Source organism: Pseudorca crassidens, chromosome 20, assembly GCF_039906515.1.
Source record: "Pseudorca crassidens isolate mPseCra1 chromosome 20, mPseCra1.hap1, whole genome shotgun sequence".
Classification (NCBI taxonomy): Eukaryota; Metazoa; Chordata; class Mammalia; order Artiodactyla; family Delphinidae; genus Pseudorca; species Pseudorca crassidens.
Genome location: NC_090315.1, coordinates 43,717,588 through 43,737,610, shown reverse-complemented (window position 1 = coordinate 43,737,610; position 20,023 = coordinate 43,717,588). Strand labels below are relative to the sequence as shown.

Genomic DNA, 20,023 nt, shown 5'->3' with positions numbered 1-20,023 from the left:
TAGAGATGTGTGATCTTAGTTGTGATCTTCATGTCTCATTATTACAGCAATAGCTCTCCTTCCCTGCACAGCACCTGGGTCAGGGGAGCAAATAAGTGCCTAATCTTTCCACCTGCCTCTCTCTCTGACATGACCCTGAAGATGAAGAGAAGTACAATATGACATTAGGTTAAACAGTCCTTTGCCCTGTAAAGCTCTCTGGCAACATTAGCTACTTGTGCAACCTTGAAGTAGAGACATACCTAGAGCCACTTGCATTATCTTTTCCCATTGATGCCTAATCAATCAGGATTAAAGAAAAGATTGATCCTCAGTCTGAAATACAAGGTACTGACATGTAAAGTGGATGCTGAGCCCAAAGCTAACTTTCAGAAGCCACACCTCTGGTCTGGACTGCACTAGCCTTCTCTCTTATCTCTCTAGCTCCTCTCTGGTCCACTCCACATGGCCAGAGGTCAATCTACTCTTCTTATAGAGTAGATTGCCTTCCCAATCTAAAATCTTTTGGGAGCCATGCGACCTAGCTCCTGTGTATCTCCTCTCAGGCCCTCCATTCCCTGAATGAACCATGTTCCTTCCCATTTCATGGCCATTGCTTATGCTATTTCTCTCTGCAGCTCTCCCCACTGCCTCTGCCCTCAATCCTATGCTTTGCCTGGTGACCTCCTATTCAATTCTTCAGGTCTTGGTTGAAAGATCATTTCTATAGGGGACATTTTCCTGATATCACACCTCCCTCCCAGGCTAGGACAGGTCCCCCAGTTATATACTGTCATAGCACCATGGCCTACATCTTCCCTGCCCGGTGATCCCTCTGGGGGCCTGACTCTCCTACTCTGTACTCTTCGCCTAGGAGGCTCTGCACCCCCTCTACCTGGTACCATTGTACTCATTCTGCCAAGCTTCCACTCAAACAAGTCCTCACTGATGCCTTCTCCAATTCTCCAGAGTAGGAATTACCTACTCTGTCTGTCTTTCCGGGATCTCTCTAGGCTTTTATTTAGGCCTGTTTGGTACCAATGGCAAGCTTTGAGCTCCATCACACAACTAAACCGTTGGCTGCTCCAGGAAGACACCAGACCTTGTCACCTTTTCACTATGGTGGGAGAAAACCCAAAACACGTTTGATGAACTGATCAATAGAGGTTCTCCAAAATTTCTGCTAACACAAAACATACCTGGCCATGGATAATCTTTTTAAACTTCCTACACAGTTTCAACTGACACTTGGGAAAAATGTCTAGTGTTCTTTTCTTTTTGACATTTTCAGCCAAACGTTTCTATGTGATATGATGCCTAGGACTAAGTGCCAACTATTTATGTGGGCAGAAGGAAAGAAAGACTTGATGGGAGGAGATAAAAAGAAATAAAAAGGACCAACATAGTCTAATTAAAATAAGATTTTTTTCTTAATCTTGTGAGTGAATACCACCATACTAGTGGCAATGACACTGAGAGCCCCCTGGGGCTGAGAGGGAAGCTGCAAAAAAGGTGTGCAGTGCTAGCTCCATAGACTAGGCTCTGGGACAGAGTCTGAAACACTCTGTATTAGATACTAACCCGTATCATGTGCCACTGGTGAGGAGGAAGACAGAGTGCTTTTCCCAAAGGGCGATGATCTCCCCAAATGATGACTCTTCTCAGGAGGCAGGAGTGCTTTCCCAGAATAACCTTTTTGCTCTTTAGTCAGCTGCTGCAGCAGATACTCATTAGTTACCACCAGGGATCTGAGGCATGGGGGAAAAAGACAGTCATGAAGTCATAAAAGCAAAGTAGTTGCCATTCTGACCTGAAATGTTTGCTAAAGATAAATGTAAAAAAATAAATAAATAAAAATTAAAAAATAAATGTAAAATGAAGTAACATCTTTAAATAGAAAGAACTGTCTGATTTATGAGTTGGTTATTTTAAAAGCAGGCAGACAGTTTATTTATTCATTGCAGTTCTGTTTACGTTCCAGACTGACTGTAGCAATAACATAGTTCACATTTTATATAGTGATTGTTCTGATCTTTCCAAAGCACTTTCATGATGAAGTAAGTAGACGCATGGGGAGACTAGCACCTGACCAGACCTCCAATTTCTATACCCAAATCTTAATTTCTACTTCTTCTAATCTATCCTGCCTCTGCAATTAAACTCATGGTGCTAGTCATGACTGTATTCTTGGACTCTGTATTACCATGTAATGTTGGACGCTATCAGAGACTGCCCCTCCCCGCCAAAAAAGATGCATGCACAATGCTATTCACTGCAACACTATCTGCAACAGCAAGATACTGTAATGTCCATCAGTAGAGGACTAATTAAATACACACACAGTGAGTCCTATGCATGTATAAAAAGAGTGAGAACTAACTCTATACACCACTGTGAAATGATTTCTAGATAAAATGTTAAAGCAACATTATGCCTCTTTTTATATAATAGAGGGGGAACACAAATACACACCCACACCTGCAATGGAAGGCTAGTGGGAAGGAAGGAAGGTAAGGATAGAGGAGACAGGTAAGGAAGCTAGATTTGTCTGAATTTATCTGATTTTGTGGATCTGACTTTGGGACCATGTAAGTTTTACATTAATTATACACAAGATTAAATCAAAATAATAAAAATATTCCCTATGAATCAAACAAAATGAAATGAATTGAACCTGTATATTGAATTGATGGTTTAACAACACACAGAAGAATTATTTCAAGTTACTCTAAAATATAGCATCACTAAAGATATATATCTTAATGTTCTCAAAGTGTGGTCCCTAGGCCAGAAGCAAGAGCATCACCTGGAAACTTACTAGAAATGCAAATTCTCAGTTCCCAACCCAGATCTGCTGAATCAGAAACTGGTGTGCTCTGGAAAGCAGTATTTTGATCCCTGAGCAAACTGGCCTGGATACAGGTGGTTTGCACACAGAATAGAGTTAATTTGAAAAGTATATAGATATTAACTTGCCAAGTAAAACAAAGGAGATAAAGGAAAGTAAATATCTGCTTCCAGAAGTCAGCTAGATGGACCCAGTCCTACCTCTGACTTTCGTGGAGAAGGGCCACTATCTCCTCCAGCTTTTTCAGCTGGGCAAGCTCCTGGTTCAGGCAAGCCACCTGCATGTTCAGCTGTTGGTTTTTGTGCAGAAGATCATCTACAAAGGTTACAGTAGCCAGGGGTGAGAGGATTCCAAGCGGCTAGTCTTTGAGCAGAGCTTGAGTGATCAGGGAGACATCTTGAAGAGTTGGGGGCCCCACTGCACCCACCTCCACCCTCCATTCATCATTCCCTCCCTTGGAAACAGCAGATATAGTGGCAAGAATATAGGGTTTCGCAACAGACATATCTGAATTAAAATTCAACCACTTAATCTTGCACGTTAGTTCATTTTGGTGAGTTTCACTAGAGCTAGTAACCCTGCCGGGTAGCACTGTTATAAGGAGTCAGTGAGACATCTGTGCTCACATAGCATAGGCAGTCAACACATATTTGGTCTCCTTGTATTCTCCATTTTAGTTCATGAATGTATGTCCTTCACTCTGTACGGAATATGTGAAAACATCTAGAACTGTGTCAGGCACATGACAGTAGCTCAATGAGTGCTTTCAGAAACTGGATTTGTGGCCAAGGCATATCTAGCTTTCCAAATATGTTGCCACTGCCTGCAATAATAAGGTAGGTAAAAGCACAGGAACTCTGGTCCTAAGCAAGTCAGTCTTCTAGAACAGTACTTAAACTTTAATATGCTTACAGATCACCTGGGGATCTTTTTAGAAAACAGATTCTAATTCAGTAGGTCTGAGGTGAGGCCAGATGTTCTATAGATCTAACAAGCTCCCAGGTGATGCTAATGTTGCGATGTGTGGCTCACATTTTGAGTAGCAAGGTTCTGGAAGGTGGAAATCAGGGCTGCAACAGCTGTATTTATCACCAGTAATCCAAAATAGAGAACTGGGTCTCATGGCTGATTGAAAATAGGTATCTAGGGCTTCCCTGTGGCGCAGTGGTTAAGAACCCGCCTGTCAATGCAGGGGACATGGGTTCGAGCCCTGGTCTGGGAAGATCCCACATGCCACGGAGCAACTAAGTCCGTGCGCCACAGCTACTGAGCCTGTGCTCTAGAGCCTGCGAGCCACAACTACTGAAGCCCGCGTGCCTAGAGCCCGTGTTGCGCAACATGAGAAGCCACTGCAATGATAAGTCCGCACACCTCAACGAAAAGTAGCCCCCGCTTGCCGCAACTAGAGAAAAGCCCGCGCGCAGCAACGGACACCCAACGCAGCCAAAAATAAATAAATTAAATAAATAAATTTATTTTAAAAAAAAGAAAGTAGGTATCTAGTGAATAAACACCTATTTATTTTCAATGCAGGTAAGTGGAGAATGATGTCTTGATTATTCAGGCTTATGAATATCAGATAGTGATGAGATTCAACTCTGGAAATTCAATGCTGATTTCCAAATCAAAATCCAAATACCCATAATGTTTGTTTGTGGGTGCTGAGCTAGAAGCTTAAAGTCGAAGTAGACTTTATATACCTAAACTATACTAATAATAAAGTAGTACAAATCAAGAATTCAATGGGATATTATTTTTCACTTATCATAATGGCAAAAAAATATAATACCCAGTGTTGGCAAGGGTGAAATGAAAAGGCATTCAAATACATACTTACTGCCGATATGAGTGTAAACTGAAACCATCTTTCTTGGGAATGATGTGTGTAACCTCATGATGTGTGTAAACCTCAAAAATGTCCACATCTTTTGACCCACTAATTCTACTTCAAGGAATGTCTGCTAGGAAAATAGTCTAAAATGTACACAAAGATTTATATACACAGATATTAATAGCTGCATTATTTATCACAGCATAAATATTAGGACTCTTAGCTCCATCAGAAGAGAAGAAAGAGAATCTTAGAGAAGCATTTTCACTCTAGGGTCTTTTCTTCTATTTCAGGTCTTTCGAATGTTTGGAAATTCTTAGAATTAGAATTATTTATAATATAAAAGTGGCAGCTTTATTTATAATAGCTAACATTAAAAACAACTATATAGAGGACTGAATAGAGAAATATGGTATATTCATGTAACATTATAGGAAATGCCTGTGCTATTAAATTAATAACATTAGGTTGTAGAAATCAATTGCCTAGGGTAGAGAGTAGCGGGAACTGAGTGCACAAGGGTCAAACCTTCTAGAGTACAGAAGTGTTCTGTATTTTGACTGGGATGGAGTTAAATGAATATACATATCTGTCAAAACTCATCAAACTTAAAATGTGTGTATTTTGTTGTACATAAATTAGTTTTTAAAAATCAAGACACAAATTTTAATTCTGAGTTAAATATATGTATAGGCATATGGTGAAAGAAAATATACCAAAAACACTAACTGTAGTTATTTCTGGGTAGTGAGATTATATTTTCCTTATATTTTTCAAACTTTCTGTAAAGAACACGATCTTCTGCTATAATCAGAAAAAACAAGTGTCTTTCTAAAAAATAATGACAATAATAACACATTTGTAAATGCTTTACACTGATAAAAGAGTAAACTCTTTTACTCTGGTAACTCAAGTCACCTGCATTACAACTCTGAAGCTAGATGGTTGTTTCCATTTAGGAAGCCATGTGAGCTCTGGATGACGAAGCTTATTAAACGGGCCATCTATAAACAAACGGTTGTCTTGGGATGCACCACACATTGCTTTCCTGAACTTACCATAAGTGTGGGACTGGTGCCCACTCACAATCGAGGTGGTAGCACCTTCCTCCAATTGCTGGATTTTTTCTGACAAAATAAGGTTTTCCTCCAGCACTCTGACCAGTTTTTGCTTCAAACTTTCCTTTAGATTAGAAAACAAAATACAAACACATTAAGAATCTGAAATTCTGAGGACTGCTTTTAGAAAACTGAAAAAATCTTTCCTCTGTTTAGTGATAAACTGAATGGAGGTCAGCATCTCTCTTTCTCACTAGAATTTTAATTCATCGGTAAACATAGCTCAAGTGCAGCAAACAAATTTATCACATGCAATCGCAATCTTTCCTGTGAGTTATCCACTACTCTTGCAGAACAAGTGGTTGTTTTGACAAGTGGCCAGCATCTGAGTCACCTACCTAAAGTTTCTAGAAACTAAACTGGATGCCTGAAAATCCTCTAATGTTAAGAAAAGGGAGGAAAAAAGCCTAAGAATATGAGTCCCTTCTTTCCCTCCCAGAGCCAGCAGCCTAACACTCTAGGAATGGCCCCTGGTTTAGGGCTCTCCATCAGAAGGGAGGAAGATAATCCCAGACACATCTAACTTCCCTCATCTGAATCAAACCATAACCTTCAAGAACATGGTCCTAAATGTTTTCATTCTAGGGCCTTTTTTTTTTTCTTTTTCCATTTCAACTCTTTCCTTAGAATTTTTGGATTAGGGCTAGGATTAGGGAGTCATCCCTGCAAAACCTCCAAGCTGTCCCTGCAAGTTTTGTGTTCCAGATTTGCACAGACTGACTTTTCTATATTTCAGTTCAGAAACATCTAGATGCTCATGGTGATGATGTTCTTTACGGCACAGACCTGTTCTAGTCTTGTGCCCCATCCTTTTCTAGTAAAGGAAGAGTAGGAAAAGAAGCTGAGAGCAGCATACCATGTCATTAGGGACCAGCTGCCCCGTCTTCTTCAGTTCCATCTCCCTCTTGTGGGAGGCTTTTGATGTATCTTCAGGACGTGAGTGACACCACTGCTGAGAAGGAGCAGGGACTACCAAAGTCAGAAGCAGATCTCGGGCAGGACCTGCCAAAAATTCAGGTTGGGCACATGGGCCAATCTTAAAAGCTAAAGCACAGAATTCTTGGTCAATAACTACCAGCTCTGTAGGACAAACAGGGTAATCTAATATCCCCTTTTTTCAAGAATTTAGTAAGTGGCTGTAAGAGATGTTTCATGATGGAGATAAAAAATTATGGGCTTCCCTGGTGGCGCAGTGGTTAAGAATCCGCCTGCCAATGCAGAGGACAAGGGTTCAAGCCCTGGTCTGGGAAGTTCCCACATGCCACGGAGCAACGAAACCTGTGCGCCACAACTACTGAGACTGCACTCTAGAGCCCGCAAGCTACAACAACTGAGCCCACGCGCCACAACTACGGAAGCCCGCGTGCCTAGAGCCTGTGCTCCGCAACAAGAGAAGCCACCACAATGAGAAGCCCATGCACCGCAACGAAGAGTAGCCCCCGCTCACTGCAACTAGAGAAAGCACGCACGCAGCAAGGAAGACGCAATGCAGCCAAAAATAAATAAATAAATAAATAAAATTAATTTAAAAAATTATATCCCACATCTATGGAGAAACAACAGCAGACCCACGTGAGTGCATGCTCTGTGCTATTATCTAATCACTGATGAGTGGCTCCTGGGAATAATTTCCTACAAAACAAGAGCAAAGGATCAATGTGGGAAGGAAAGTAACTGCGCTAAGACTTCTTTTCCTGTATGTCCCTTTAGAAATGAAAAAAAGAGGGCTTCCCTGGTGGCGCAGTGGTTAAGAATCTGCCTGCCAATGCAGGGGGACACGGGTTTGAGCCCTGGTCCGGGAAGATCCCACATGCCTTGGAGCAACTAAGTCCGTGAGCCACAGCTACTGAAGCCCACGCACCCTAAAGCCCGTGCTCCGCAACAAGAGAAGCCACCACAATGAGAAGCCCTCACACTGTAACAAAGAGTAGCCCCCACTCACCACAACTAGAGAAAGCCCGCGCACAGCAACGAAGACCCAGCGCAGCCAAAAATAAATAAATAAAAGAAATTTAAAAAAAAGAAAAGTTAAGCCCAAACAACTTTAAAGTTTCTAGTTTTTTACTTAAACTTTTACCACCACCAACAGCTCCTTGAATTCTTCTTACATTAAACAACAAATAAACACATGGGGACAATATTTGCAAAACTGTTTTCTCCCAAGTTCCTAAAAAAGAAGCCCTAAAAAAGAGTCCACATCATTTAGTCACTGGAGTTTTTTGAATCATATTTTTCAAATCGAATATTTCAACAGGCATCTCAGAACTCTAATGATCAAACCCAATTTCTGTTGTATTTATTGTTGGCACTTTCCCAAGGATCATTAAATCCTTTTGTAATCATTAACATGACCATGCTCTATTTTATATCTCATCACTCAAAGACTGTCAAGAAAAACTTACAGGAGGAACAAGACAATTGGTACATGAAGGAAGAGTGCTGATAAAAACAAACAGGGAAGGGAATTCTCTAGAAGTCCAGTGGTTAGGACTCGGTGCTTTCACTGCAGTGGGCCCGGGGTTCGATCCCTGGTCGGGGAATTAAGATCCTGCAAGCTGTTCTGTGCAGCCAAAAACAAACAAGCAAACAAACAACAGGTTAGAAGAAGATTATAAGAAAAATGCAGGTTTGTCAATCACTGTGTGGCTGAGAAATTTTGGTAAGTGATCATGAGAACAGTTTTCCCTGCAAGTTAAGGGGACTGAGTGGCTTTTATCAGAACATAGAGCAGAAACACGAAGCAGAAGCAAGGTCTGAGCCCTTCTCCAGGAACTGAGAATGCACTCACTTACCCAGAAACTTCTTGTTGAGGAGGAGGGAGCCGGAACCGTTCCAGTGCTTATCCACAAGCTCCAGGAGCTGTCTGAGGACAGTGGCCACATGGGATGCGCTGGCAGAGATTGGGGGACTGTGGTTTCCTGGCAAACCATGCAAACTGCCCAGGTCACTAGAGAGAGGCTCAAGAAAAAAAACAAAAAAACCAACCATTTGTCATTCTAATGCAATAAGGGAAGTAAAAATCCAGACATTTAAAGTGTTAACATTGGGCTTCCCTGGTGGCGCAGTGGTTGAGAGTCCGCCTGCCGATGCAGGGGACATGGGTTTGTGCCCTGGTCCGGGAAGATCCCACATGCCGCGGAGTGGCTGGGCCCGTGAGCCATGGCCGCTGAGCCTGCGTGTCTGGAGCCTGTGCTCCGCAATGGGAGAGGCCACAACAGTGAAAGGCCCGCATACCACACACACACAAAAAAAAGTGTTAACATTAAAAAAAGAAAAAAAAGAAAGTTGGTTTCATCTTTCAGTTTGGATTTGAATAAAATATTAATGTCTAAGGCAAATACAATAATATATACAAGGATAATTTCAAAGGTAACAGTATCTTCTATGATAATTTTCTGTAGAGATTTTTAGAAGAAAACAAAAAATGTTTTAACACCTATGTCTATGGCCCAATGTATTATGTTATGTAATATGGAAAGATTAAACTGCAGAACATTTTTTAAGGTATTATATATCATAAAAGAAAATGGGGAGTAATTTAATAAAAGTCATAACTCATAAGCTTATATTTAGTATATTAATATATAATAAACATAAATATCCCATAACATTTTAAATGTTATGTTAAATGTTATTGTTGGACCCAGTACTAAAGATACTTTTTATTCAGTAAGAATCTTATGTATATAGATATATAGGTAGAGCTCTCCAATGAAACTCCCAATTGTTTATTCATTCAGATATGATGTATATGTCTATTTATTTAGTCATGTCTGAATGAATAAAAAACAATTGGGAATTTTACTGGACAGATCAATCTACAAATCTTTTCTGTAGGGTCTCAAGGGACTTCAAGAAAGCTGTTACATATTAAAAACAGCCAAATTATTTCTCAATCTTTGGCTCTTTTGATATTAAAACTATAGATGATTAATTAGATAATGCTGTCATATATGACAACTGTGAAGCAGAACACCAGACAGTGATACCTATGACTTGAGTCACACAGATGGTCTATAATTAATAAGGAAAAGCATTACAGATGGGATAAACATTTATTCAACAGATCTGTACTGAACACTGATCATGTGCATGGAGAGTTCTACATAAGGACTGTGAACATATGACGAAGTAAAAGATGAGGTCCTTAAGAAGTTAACAATCTGATTAGGAAGAAAAGTCATAGAAAAACTGGTTACACTACAAGCCCACTTGAGAGGATCTTGTCAAAAATGGATATTTACTGTCATTGGTTTTTCATGTATTGGTAATTCTGTGTACGCATCATGGAACAACTTAGAAACACATACATGCCTTTACGTATTTTCTTTCATTTATCACAATGCAGTGAGAGTGGGGGATAATTTTTTTAATGAACTTTGGAATAATTTTGTTACTTTTAATTTTCAGCAAATTAAAAGCTGAAAAGCCATGCCTCATGGCTTTTTAAAATTTTTTTTTTTTTTGTGGTACGCGGGCCTCTCGCTCTTGTGGCCTCTCCTGTTGCTCCAGACGCACAGGCTCAGCGGCCATGGCTCACGGGCCCAGCCGCTCCGCAGCATGTGGGATCTTCCCAGACCGGGGCACGAACCCGCGTCCCCTGCATCGGCAGGCGGACTCTCAACCACTGCGCCACCAGGGAAGCCCTAAAAATTAATTTTTATAATTTGTCTATGATTCTAAAGTCAGTTGGTCAAAAATAAATTTTCACAAATTCATGTTTGGTTTAATTTTGTGTGTTTTTTTATATGGGATTATTTTTTATAACTTTTATTTATTTATTTTTTTAACATCTTTATTAGGGTATAATTGCTTTACAATGGTGTGTTAGTTTCTGCTTTGTAACAAAGTGAATCAGTTATACATATACGTATGTTCCCATATCTCTTCCCTCTTGCGTCTCCCTCCCTCCCACCCTCCCTATCCCACCCCTCCAGGCGGTCACAAAGCACCGATCTGATATTCCTGTGCTATGCGGCTGCTTCCCACTAGCTATCTACCTTACGTTTGGTAGTGTATATATGTCCATGCCTCTCTCTCGCTTTGTCACAGCTCACCCTTCCCCCTCCCCATATCCTCAAGTTATAACTTTTTAAATGCTATTCTGATTTATACCTTTCTAGAAACTGAACAGTGTATTTCTTTTATATTTATATTCAAACAGGTCTTTTACAACTTTTCATATAAAGAAATATAGTATCTAACAGGAAAAAATAAATGGGAATTTTTAAGATAGTCCAGAAAAGTGCATTGAGATTTTAATTGCTATTTTAACAATCCTATCACATGAAATAGAGGTGGAAAAATCTCCTAGAACACGTCTTATTAATATAGCACCCAAATATCCTAAGTGTTTCTGTACCTTCACCCTAAATACATTAACACCAGTGCTCTTTGTCTGGAAAAATAGGCATCAGTGGCTGAAAATGGAAAAAAAGAAGGACCAAAAAGTCAAAAAAAGTATTACAAGACTGCCCCCTTTGGTGCACAAAAATTACAACCACCTCCAAAGTTTTGAAAACTGAATAGAAAGTATTTAAAGGGTAAAAAAACCAACCAACGAAACAACAAAACCCCCTTATAAACCCATGTCAATGTGCAAAAAGATTTCCATCAACTGAAAAATAAGTGACTAGAAATAGTTGTTTTTGACCAAATCCCCTGCTTTCTCACAAGGCAGTAAATGATTAAATGATTCGTATGACAAAGATTATGGGTTCAAGGGAAGAGCATGCCCCAAGAGCTATAGTTCTTTTAACTAATGAGAAGAAAGCTTCATGATGGAAGTAGGGCCTGGAGAAAAATTAATATTCAAACAGATGAGAGGAGAGAAGAAGGCATTCTCCATGGAGGGATGTATGCAACGGCAGCAACAAAACTTAGTTACTAAGTAAGAACAACACTAACTATCATACTACAATTTTATGAAATGATTATATTGTATATGTGGGAATGGCTCTTGATTTGTTGTTCATTCTCAGCTAAAAATCCCTTGGAAAATCTAATTCATCTTCTTAATCTAATTCATCTTGGAAAAAATTGGAATAATTTAAATTCCTGGACAGGAAAGCAATGCTTTTAGAAGAAAGATCCCAAGCAAGTTAGTGATTTGTAGCCAAAGCAAATGTGTAAACATGATAGGATTATAAACATCAATGCTACAGAGATCACTCTTCAGCCAACCCTGAGGCCCTGGCAACTTCTGCATTCCTTCCTGTGGTAAACTCTGTTCACCACTTCTTATTATCAATGTACTTCTCCACCATGTTTATGCTCTGGAAGTAGATTAGGGACCCTGCTCCCTGTGACATAAATGAGGAAATGCTGCAGAAGGGGAATGACCTTCCCAAGGGCAAAAGAATCACAGGCTTTGGCCTGGCAGTATTACCCACTGGCCTCTGAAAATCCCTTTGAATTTCTACCTCTTTTCATCTGAAGCACCACCACCAAAACAGAACCCCATTCTGCTCTTGGACCTGATGTGATTTTGCACAAGCACAAACAAGCCAACACTTGCCTCGCTGCCTGTAGCATCTCTGAAACCATGTTTTGGATTCAGGGTATCAAGGATATTTTCTTTCCGTTTGAATCCTCTTCTCGATGGGCTTAATGACCCCTTGGTCAAACTCTCTCTGTTTTCTGAAGTCCCAGTAGGCAACAGCAGTGTCCGCAGAGAGTCTCCCAGGATGGTGTTGTTTGGGAAAGAACCATGTGCTGGTGTTAAATCGCCGAGGCTGGTGGATAAGTTTTGCTCTACATTCACCAGCAGAGCAGGGTTGCTGTTGAAATGGGTTGTGGCATACAGATCTGTGAAGGAAACAGGGCAGGAGATGAACCTGCTCTTCAACTCTCTCATGTCTTACTTCCATCTTTACCCTGTCTGGAGTCCAAGGGTCATAATGATCTCTCCCTAGTATATACCCTCAACTTTCTGGACCCTTTCTCTCTCCCTCCACCTGACAAAACCCCAACTCTGGTTAAATCCAACTGTGCACATACTCCAAGCCTACAGCAGAGCAGTGGGAAGTGACTGGAGAACAACATATATCTCTTTCCAACATTTTCACTTTAAATTCATAACCACTATCTTAACTGGGCCCGGCTATCCTAATACATTACTCTAATCAATTTACTCTTCTATTCTTTTTTTTAATTTTAATTTATATTGGAGTATAGTTGATTAACAATGTTATATTGGTTTCAGGTGTACAGCAAAGTGATTCAGTTTTACATATACATGTATCTACTCTTTTCCAAATTCTTTTCTCATTTTTTAAAATGTTTATTTATTTGGCTGCGCTGGGTCTTAGTTGCAGCATGCAGGATCTTTAGTTGAGGCATATGGGATCTAGTTCCCTGACCAGGGATCAAACCTGGGCCCCATGCATTAGGAGCGAGGAGTCTTAGCCACTGGACCACCAGGGAAGTCCTACTCTTCTATTCTTTGAGATCACTATTTCACATCTCTCTTCTCCTCAAACTTCCAACACCTTCTCCCCCCTCCTCACTCTCAGTTGCTGATCTCTTTACTTCTCTGAGCAAAAGAGAGGCAATCAAAGAAAACATCTATGTGATCTAACCACTAAATCTACCAATTCCATCTGTATTTGTGTCTATAAATTCCCTCCCTTCCTTCTTGTAATAGATGAACTATCTGTGCTTCTATCCAAGGCCAACCTCTCCACTGGTGGACTGGATTCCATCTCCTCTTGACCACTCCCCAATATTTTTTCTTGTAATTGTCCCTTTTCTCTCCTGCATCATCAATTTTCCCTCTACTGGATCATTTCCACCATGATCTCGATTCCATCCCCCTTCCAGCTACATTTCCATGTCTTTACTCCCCTTCACTGCAAAACTCCTTGAAGGGGTCATATATACTCGGTAACTCTACCGCTTCTCCTTTGATTCTTTCTCGAACTCACCTCAACAAGGCTTTTATTAACAACGCATCTCCTGAAGCTGCTCACTAATGCGTTGCCAAATACCATGATCATTTCTCAGTCCCAGAAGTGTTAAAGACATCTATTAAGGACATCTGACACTGTATTTATAACTCCCTCCTTCTTGAAACATATTCTTCACTTGGCTTCCAGAATACCACTCCCTCTTGGCTTTTTTTTTTTTCTCCTACCTTAGTAGCTGCCTCTTTCTTGCTCTCCATGATGGTTTCTCTTTATCTACGAGATTTCTAATTGTTGGAGGACTCAGATTAGTCCTCAGATATCTTTTCTATCTATATTCACTCCCTTGGGGAGATCTCATCTAGTCTGTTTTAATGCCATCCACACACTTCATTCCCAGCCCCACCTTCTTCCCTGAACTCCAGACTAATATGTCTACTTATCAAATTGGCATCTCTGAGAAGTTTTAATAGGCACCTCAAACTTAAGGTGACAAAGACCAACTCTTGGTATCCATCCTAAAACCTGTTCCTCACACTCTTTTCCATCTGAGTAAAATGGTAACTCCATTCTTCCAGTTATTCAGACTTGAAACCTAGGAGTTATCCTTGACCTTCCTTCTCTCACACTTCATCCTCAATCCACCAACAAATCATGGAGTGTTATCTTCAGAACATATTCAGAATCTATTTCTCACCACCTACACTGCTATCTCCCTAGTTCAAGCTACCATCATCTCTTATCCAGATTCTAATCTGTTAATTTTAAAAACTTCTATCCTTGCTCTCCATTGTCTATTCTCAACTCAGCAGCCAGAGTAATTCTTAAGTTAGATCATGTCACTCCTCTGCTACAAACTCTCCAACAGCTTCTGATCTCACCCAGAATAAATGTCTGGCTATCTGACTTCATCTATACTCTTTACCTGGCTCACTCTGCAGCAGCAGCCCTGGCCTCCTCATTGTTTCTTGAACATGCCAAGCATGTTCCAGCCTCAGGAACTTTGCACTTACTATTTCCACTGTCTAAAATTTCTCCCCCCAGTTATCCACACGGCTCACACTCTCACTTCATTCAAGTCTCTACTTTTATGATATCTCACCTGAGAAGCTTACCCTGACCATTCTATCTAAAACATCACCTCCTCCATATTACTCTCTAATACCCTTATGTTACTTTCCTTCACAACACTTATCATAACCTGACATATATTTTATGTTTATTTTTGTTTGCTACTTTATCTGCAGAGATAGAATAGTATCTGGCACATAGTGGGTATTCAATACATTTTGTTGAATAAATAAATAACTAAGGAGTGGTCTCTTACCCTTAAACTAGCTTTTTCTGAAAAAGTAACTCAGAATAGAAGTGCTTGTGGCCAGAGAAGACTAGATGTAACTAAAAATATGTCCCAGGATGCTATCAATATTTAACTAAAATAATATATAGTTATGAAACTGCATTTCTATAAATTGTCTGTAAATTTTCTCTAATATATCTATCATGTTAAACACATACCCTGCAGATTTCTCAAGGCTCTATGGACCACTGGTGACTTTATTTATTTATTTATTTATTTGCAGCTTGCAGGATCTTAGTTCCCCAACCAGGGATTGAACCCACGCCCTAGGCAGTGAAAGTACAGAGTCCTAACCACTGGACTGCCAGGGAATTCCCCAATCTAAGAAATATTAATTCCAAAATTTCCAGTTATACTTCAATCTTCATGCCTATGAAAGAGGTCTATAAACTAACAGGAAGCTATTACCTGAACTAAGCTTCAAAAGCCTTCCAGTGCTGGAGTCAGGGTTTGACAGAGAAGTCGGTAAGTCTCCGCAGGAATGGGATGTGGTGGCCTTCATGTTATTTGAAGGTTTTGTGCTATATTCTCGGTAGTTCCTGCTTGTCTGAGGCCTTTTACCAAGACTTCCATGCAGGGATGGATTTTGAGAATAATGACTATCATAATTTTCTAGACCAGCATCTGAAGGTAACTGATAGGGATGAATCTGTCTAGAATCACCCACATCCAGGCGTTTACCCAATGAGGCGTCATGGGTAAGCTGATAAGTATCAGGTTTTGGTACCAAATCCTTTTCTGGAGAAGAACCTGAAGACTTGTTGTCCAAAAAAGATATTCGGTACCCTTCTCTAGCCATCTTCTCTGGGGTTCGAACTGTGGATTGATGAGGCAAGTAGCGTCTGAATTCTAACCATCATCAAGGGGGAAAAAAAAACAAAAGACAATGAGAATTCTTCTTAGGGTATCCTTGTTCACTGGATATACCTCTGTCTACCAAAAAAAAGTTCTCAGGAAGAGATGGTTTATAATTTTTATAAATGGTAGCATAAAGTGATAAAAGGATTCCTACATGGAAAAACAAAACATGTTGGACATTGTGTAGACAGTAAAGAATCTGTAACATTCTGGAGACAAATTTCATGTCAACCTAATCCTGTAGGAATTTCCTTCTAAAACTGTAGTGTCAGAGTTTTCTATATACGATTTCTACTATTTTGGTGCACTCCCACATGACAAAAGTTGTGATCTTAGGTATTCAGTTGGTAGGTCTATGATTTCATAGACGCCTCGCAATAAAGCTAAACTCACTCCTACCCCCAACCTCTACCCAGAGGATCTAGGTTCACACATTGGGAACCACTATCCTAAGCCAATTAAATGGCAGGAAATGCAAAACCTATGAAAATCCCTAATCCAGCTATAAAGTATTTCTCTCAGACAGGTGTATCTGTCATCTCCAAAAAGCCTCAGAGTAGGGCAAGTAGAGTATCAGACAAAAAGAGAAGTCTTTGTGCTCCTTGGGGCTTTCAGAGATTCATACGCTTGAAGGCCTTCCTGAGTTAGTCACATTAACTTTAAAAAAGTGGAACCAAGTACCTTCTATCTCTACAGAACCTTTAAGAATATCAACATTTTTACCAAGGACCAGTCTATACAGTAGGGGAAAGGTTATAGAACAATATCTTTATGTAAGAAAAAGAATCTAAGAACAAGTAATGAGATTAGATAATTCAGACTATCCCTCCTGTTGAAGATATTTAAAAAGTGGGATGATATACGTTCTTAAAAGCATCAAAGAGCTAATAAGCTAGTGAGGAATCTCTAGGCCAAAATCTAGAAAACAGCAAGAACTCATATAGGTGAGTCTAGCACTTAAAGTGACTTTTACCCTAAGGCGCTTTAGAGCGAAAGGTACAGAAGTCCAAGTTCAGGATCCATCCAAGGTAAGGAGTAGGAGAAACCACCCCCTCACCCACTCCCCACATTAATATGGAATCCTAATCAGGATACAATCTTCAAAGTAAAGGTAAACTGGAAATAAACCAGCCCTTGTACACTGGTAATCCAGGTTTGCATCATCTGGGTGGTCCAGGGATCCTCAAGCCTTAAGCTTGGATTAAGGTGATTCCAGGCTGATAGTTCCCCAGGCAACTGGTAGAAGCAAATGAAAATCTGATCTGGAAAAGATATCTTCATGTAAGACTTTAAATCATTCCTACAAATAGTTTTTAAAATACAATAGCCTTGGGGCTTCCCTGGTGGCGCAGTGGTTGAGAATCTGCCTGCTAATGCGGGGACACGGGTTCGAGCCCTGGTCTGGGAGGATCCCACATGCTGCGGAGCAACTAGGCCTAGGCCCGTGAGCCACAGCTACCGAGCGTGCGCGTCTGGAGCCTGTGCTCCGCAACGGGGGGCCGCGACTGTGAGAGGCCCGCGCACCGCGAGGAAGAAAGGCCCCCGCTCGCCGCCAACTGGAGAAAGCCCTCGCACAGAAACGAAGACCCAACACAGCCAAAAATAAAAAAATAAATAAATAAATAAAATAAAATAAAATACAATAGCCAGCAAGTAGCCAAAACAAAAAAGGAAATAAGATAACACAAGTGAGAATGAGTAGAAAAACCAGACAACATGCACAAAAATTGGAATTAACAGATGCAGCCTATAAGATGGCTATCTTTACTATGTTTAAAGATATATAAAACAGCTGGGTGGGCTTCCCTGCTGGCGCAGTGGTTGGGGGTCCGCCTGCCAATGCAGGGGATGCGGGTTCGTGCCCCGGTCCGGGAGGATCCCGCATGCCGCGGAGCGGCTGGGCCCGTGGGCCGTGGCCGCTGGGCCTGCGCATCCGAAGCCTGTGCCGCCAAAAAAGTGACCCAGCAGATTTGAAAAAGAACCAAATCGAATTTATAAAACTCAAAATAAACTACTGAGATTAAGAATTCAGAAGACAAGCTTAACAACAGATTAGACACAGCTGAAAAGAATGTTAGTGAATTTAAATATGGGTCAGAAGGAGTTATCCAGAATGCGGATCAAACCAAAGAAAGACAAAAAATATAAAAGAGTAAGAGACAAAGAGGACAAAGTGAAAGAGGACATACATTTACTTAATCAAGAGTCCCAGAAGGACAAGATAGAAAAAATGGGACATAAATAATTTTTGAAGCACTTTACAGAAATAATGAGACAGAATTCACAAATTCAAGTGTAATAAATACCAAACAGGATAAACAAAAAGAAGTCCACACACCATAGTGAAATGCAGAAAATCAAAGACAATTGGAATATCTTAAAAGCAGCCAGAGGAAAAATAAGACAGATTATCCTTGCAGGAGTGACAAATTTCTAGCTCAGTGGTCCCCAACCTTTTTGGCACCAGGGACCGGTTTTCGTGGGAGACAATTTTTCCACGGATCTGGTCGGGGGCGTTGGGGTGTTTCAGGTGGTGATGCAAGTGATGGTTCATCCAGTGATGCAAGCGATGGTTCAGCTGGTAATGCAAGCAATGGGGAGCGATGGGGAGCGGTAGATGAAGCTTCGCTCGCTCGCCCGTCGCTCACCTCCTGCTGTGCAGGCCCAGGGATGGGGGTGAGGGGGACCCCTGTTCTAGCTGACTTCTCAAAAGCAACTACAAAAGATAGAATACAGTGGAATACCTTCAATATTTTGAAAGAAATAACTGCCAACATAGAAACTTATACCCAGGGCTTCCCTGGTGGCGCAGTGGTTGAGAATCTGCTTGCCAATGCAGGGGACACGGGTTCGAGCCCTGGTCTGGGAAGATCCTACATGCCGTGGAGCAACTAGGCCCATGAGCCACAACTACTGAGCCTGCGCATCTGGAGCCTGTGCTCCGCAACAAGAGAGGCCACGATAGTGAGAGGCCCACGCACTGTGATGAAGAGTGGCCCCCGCTCGCTGCAACTAGAGAAAGCCCTCGCACAGAAACAAAGACCCAACACAGTCAAAAGTAATTAAAAAAAAAAAGAAAAGAAAGAAACTTGTACCCAGCCAAAATACCCTTTAAGAATGATAGTGAAATTGGGGCATTTTCAGACAAAAACTGAAAGAATTCATCACGAGTAGATCCACACTAAAGAAAATTCTAAAAGATGTACTATAAGCTAGAGGAAAACCATCTCAGAAGTGAAGTCTGGGATTAAAAAAAAAGAGATGTAAAGGGACTGCCCTGGCAGTCCAGTGGTTTAGAATCCATGCTCCCAATACAGGGGGTGCGGGTTTGATCCCTGGTCAGGGAACTAAGATCCCACATGCCGCTTGGTGCGGCCAAAAAATTAAAATAAAAAAAAAAGAGCAAAGTGGTAAATACATGGATAAATTTTTTTTTTAACATGGATAAATTTAAATGAACAATGACTTTATAAAAATAGTATCTTGTGAATTTTAAAAATATAGAGAATTAAAATCTATAATAATAATACATAAATCAGGAGGGATTAAAAGGAGTAAATTACTTTAAGGTCTTTGAATTATACAAGAGAAGAGTTAAAGTACTGATTAATTTTAAAGTTGAATAAGTTAAGGACACATATTATAGTTTTGGGAATAATACCAAAAGCATAGAAACAGTGTGTAACTTGTAAACTAGCAGAAAGAAAAAAATGGATGAATAAAAACATAATAGGGCTTCCCTGGTGGCGCAGTGGTTGAGAGTCCGCCTGCTAATGCAGGGGACGCGGGTTCGTGACCCGGTCCGGGAAGATCCCACATGCCGTGGAGCGGCTGGGCCTGTGAGCCATGGCCACTGATCCTGCGCGTCCGGAGCCTGTGCTCCGCAATGGGAGAGGCCACAACAGTGAGAGACCCGCGTACCGCAAAAAAAACAAAAACAAAAACAAAAAACATAATAAATCCAAAAGAAGGCAAGAAAGGTAAAAGAAACAAGGAATAGTCAGCCAATACAAAAAGTCAAGAACAAAGGAAGTCAGAATATCCACTCTTCAACCTGAAAGACCTCACAGGTCACTAAGCATCCAGGGCAGCCCCTTATGAAAGCAGAAAAGAATTCATCACGTA

General features: G+C 40.7%; 1 protein-coding gene across 4 annotated transcripts in view; it reads right to left on the bottom strand.

The window, feature by feature from the left end:
• The window catches only part of LRRC36 (leucine rich repeat containing 36), a 53,615-nt gene that overhangs the window by 6,175 nt on the left and 27,417 nt on the right, over nt 1–20,023 (bottom strand). Inside the window, exons 8-14 of one of the 4 annotated variants that reach the window (XM_067718724.1) lie at nt 15,449–15,889; nt 12,294–12,583; nt 8,569–8,734; nt 6,633–6,778; nt 5,717–5,840; nt 3,028–3,142; nt 1,561–1,727 (exon numbers count right to left, since the gene is read on the bottom strand). In XM_067718724.1, coding sequence (XP_067574825.1) covers nt 1,561–1,727; nt 3,028–3,142; nt 5,717–5,840; nt 6,633–6,778; nt 8,569–8,734; nt 12,294–12,583; nt 15,449–15,889 — 1,449 coding nt within the window. Of the gene's footprint in view, nt 1–1,385; nt 1,728–3,027; nt 3,143–5,716; nt 5,841–6,632; nt 6,779–8,568; nt 8,735–12,293; nt 12,584–15,448; nt 15,890–20,023 lie in introns of those variants that run through there. The other 3 variants (XM_067718725.1, XM_067718727.1, XM_067718726.1) reach the window with 3 other exon arrangements.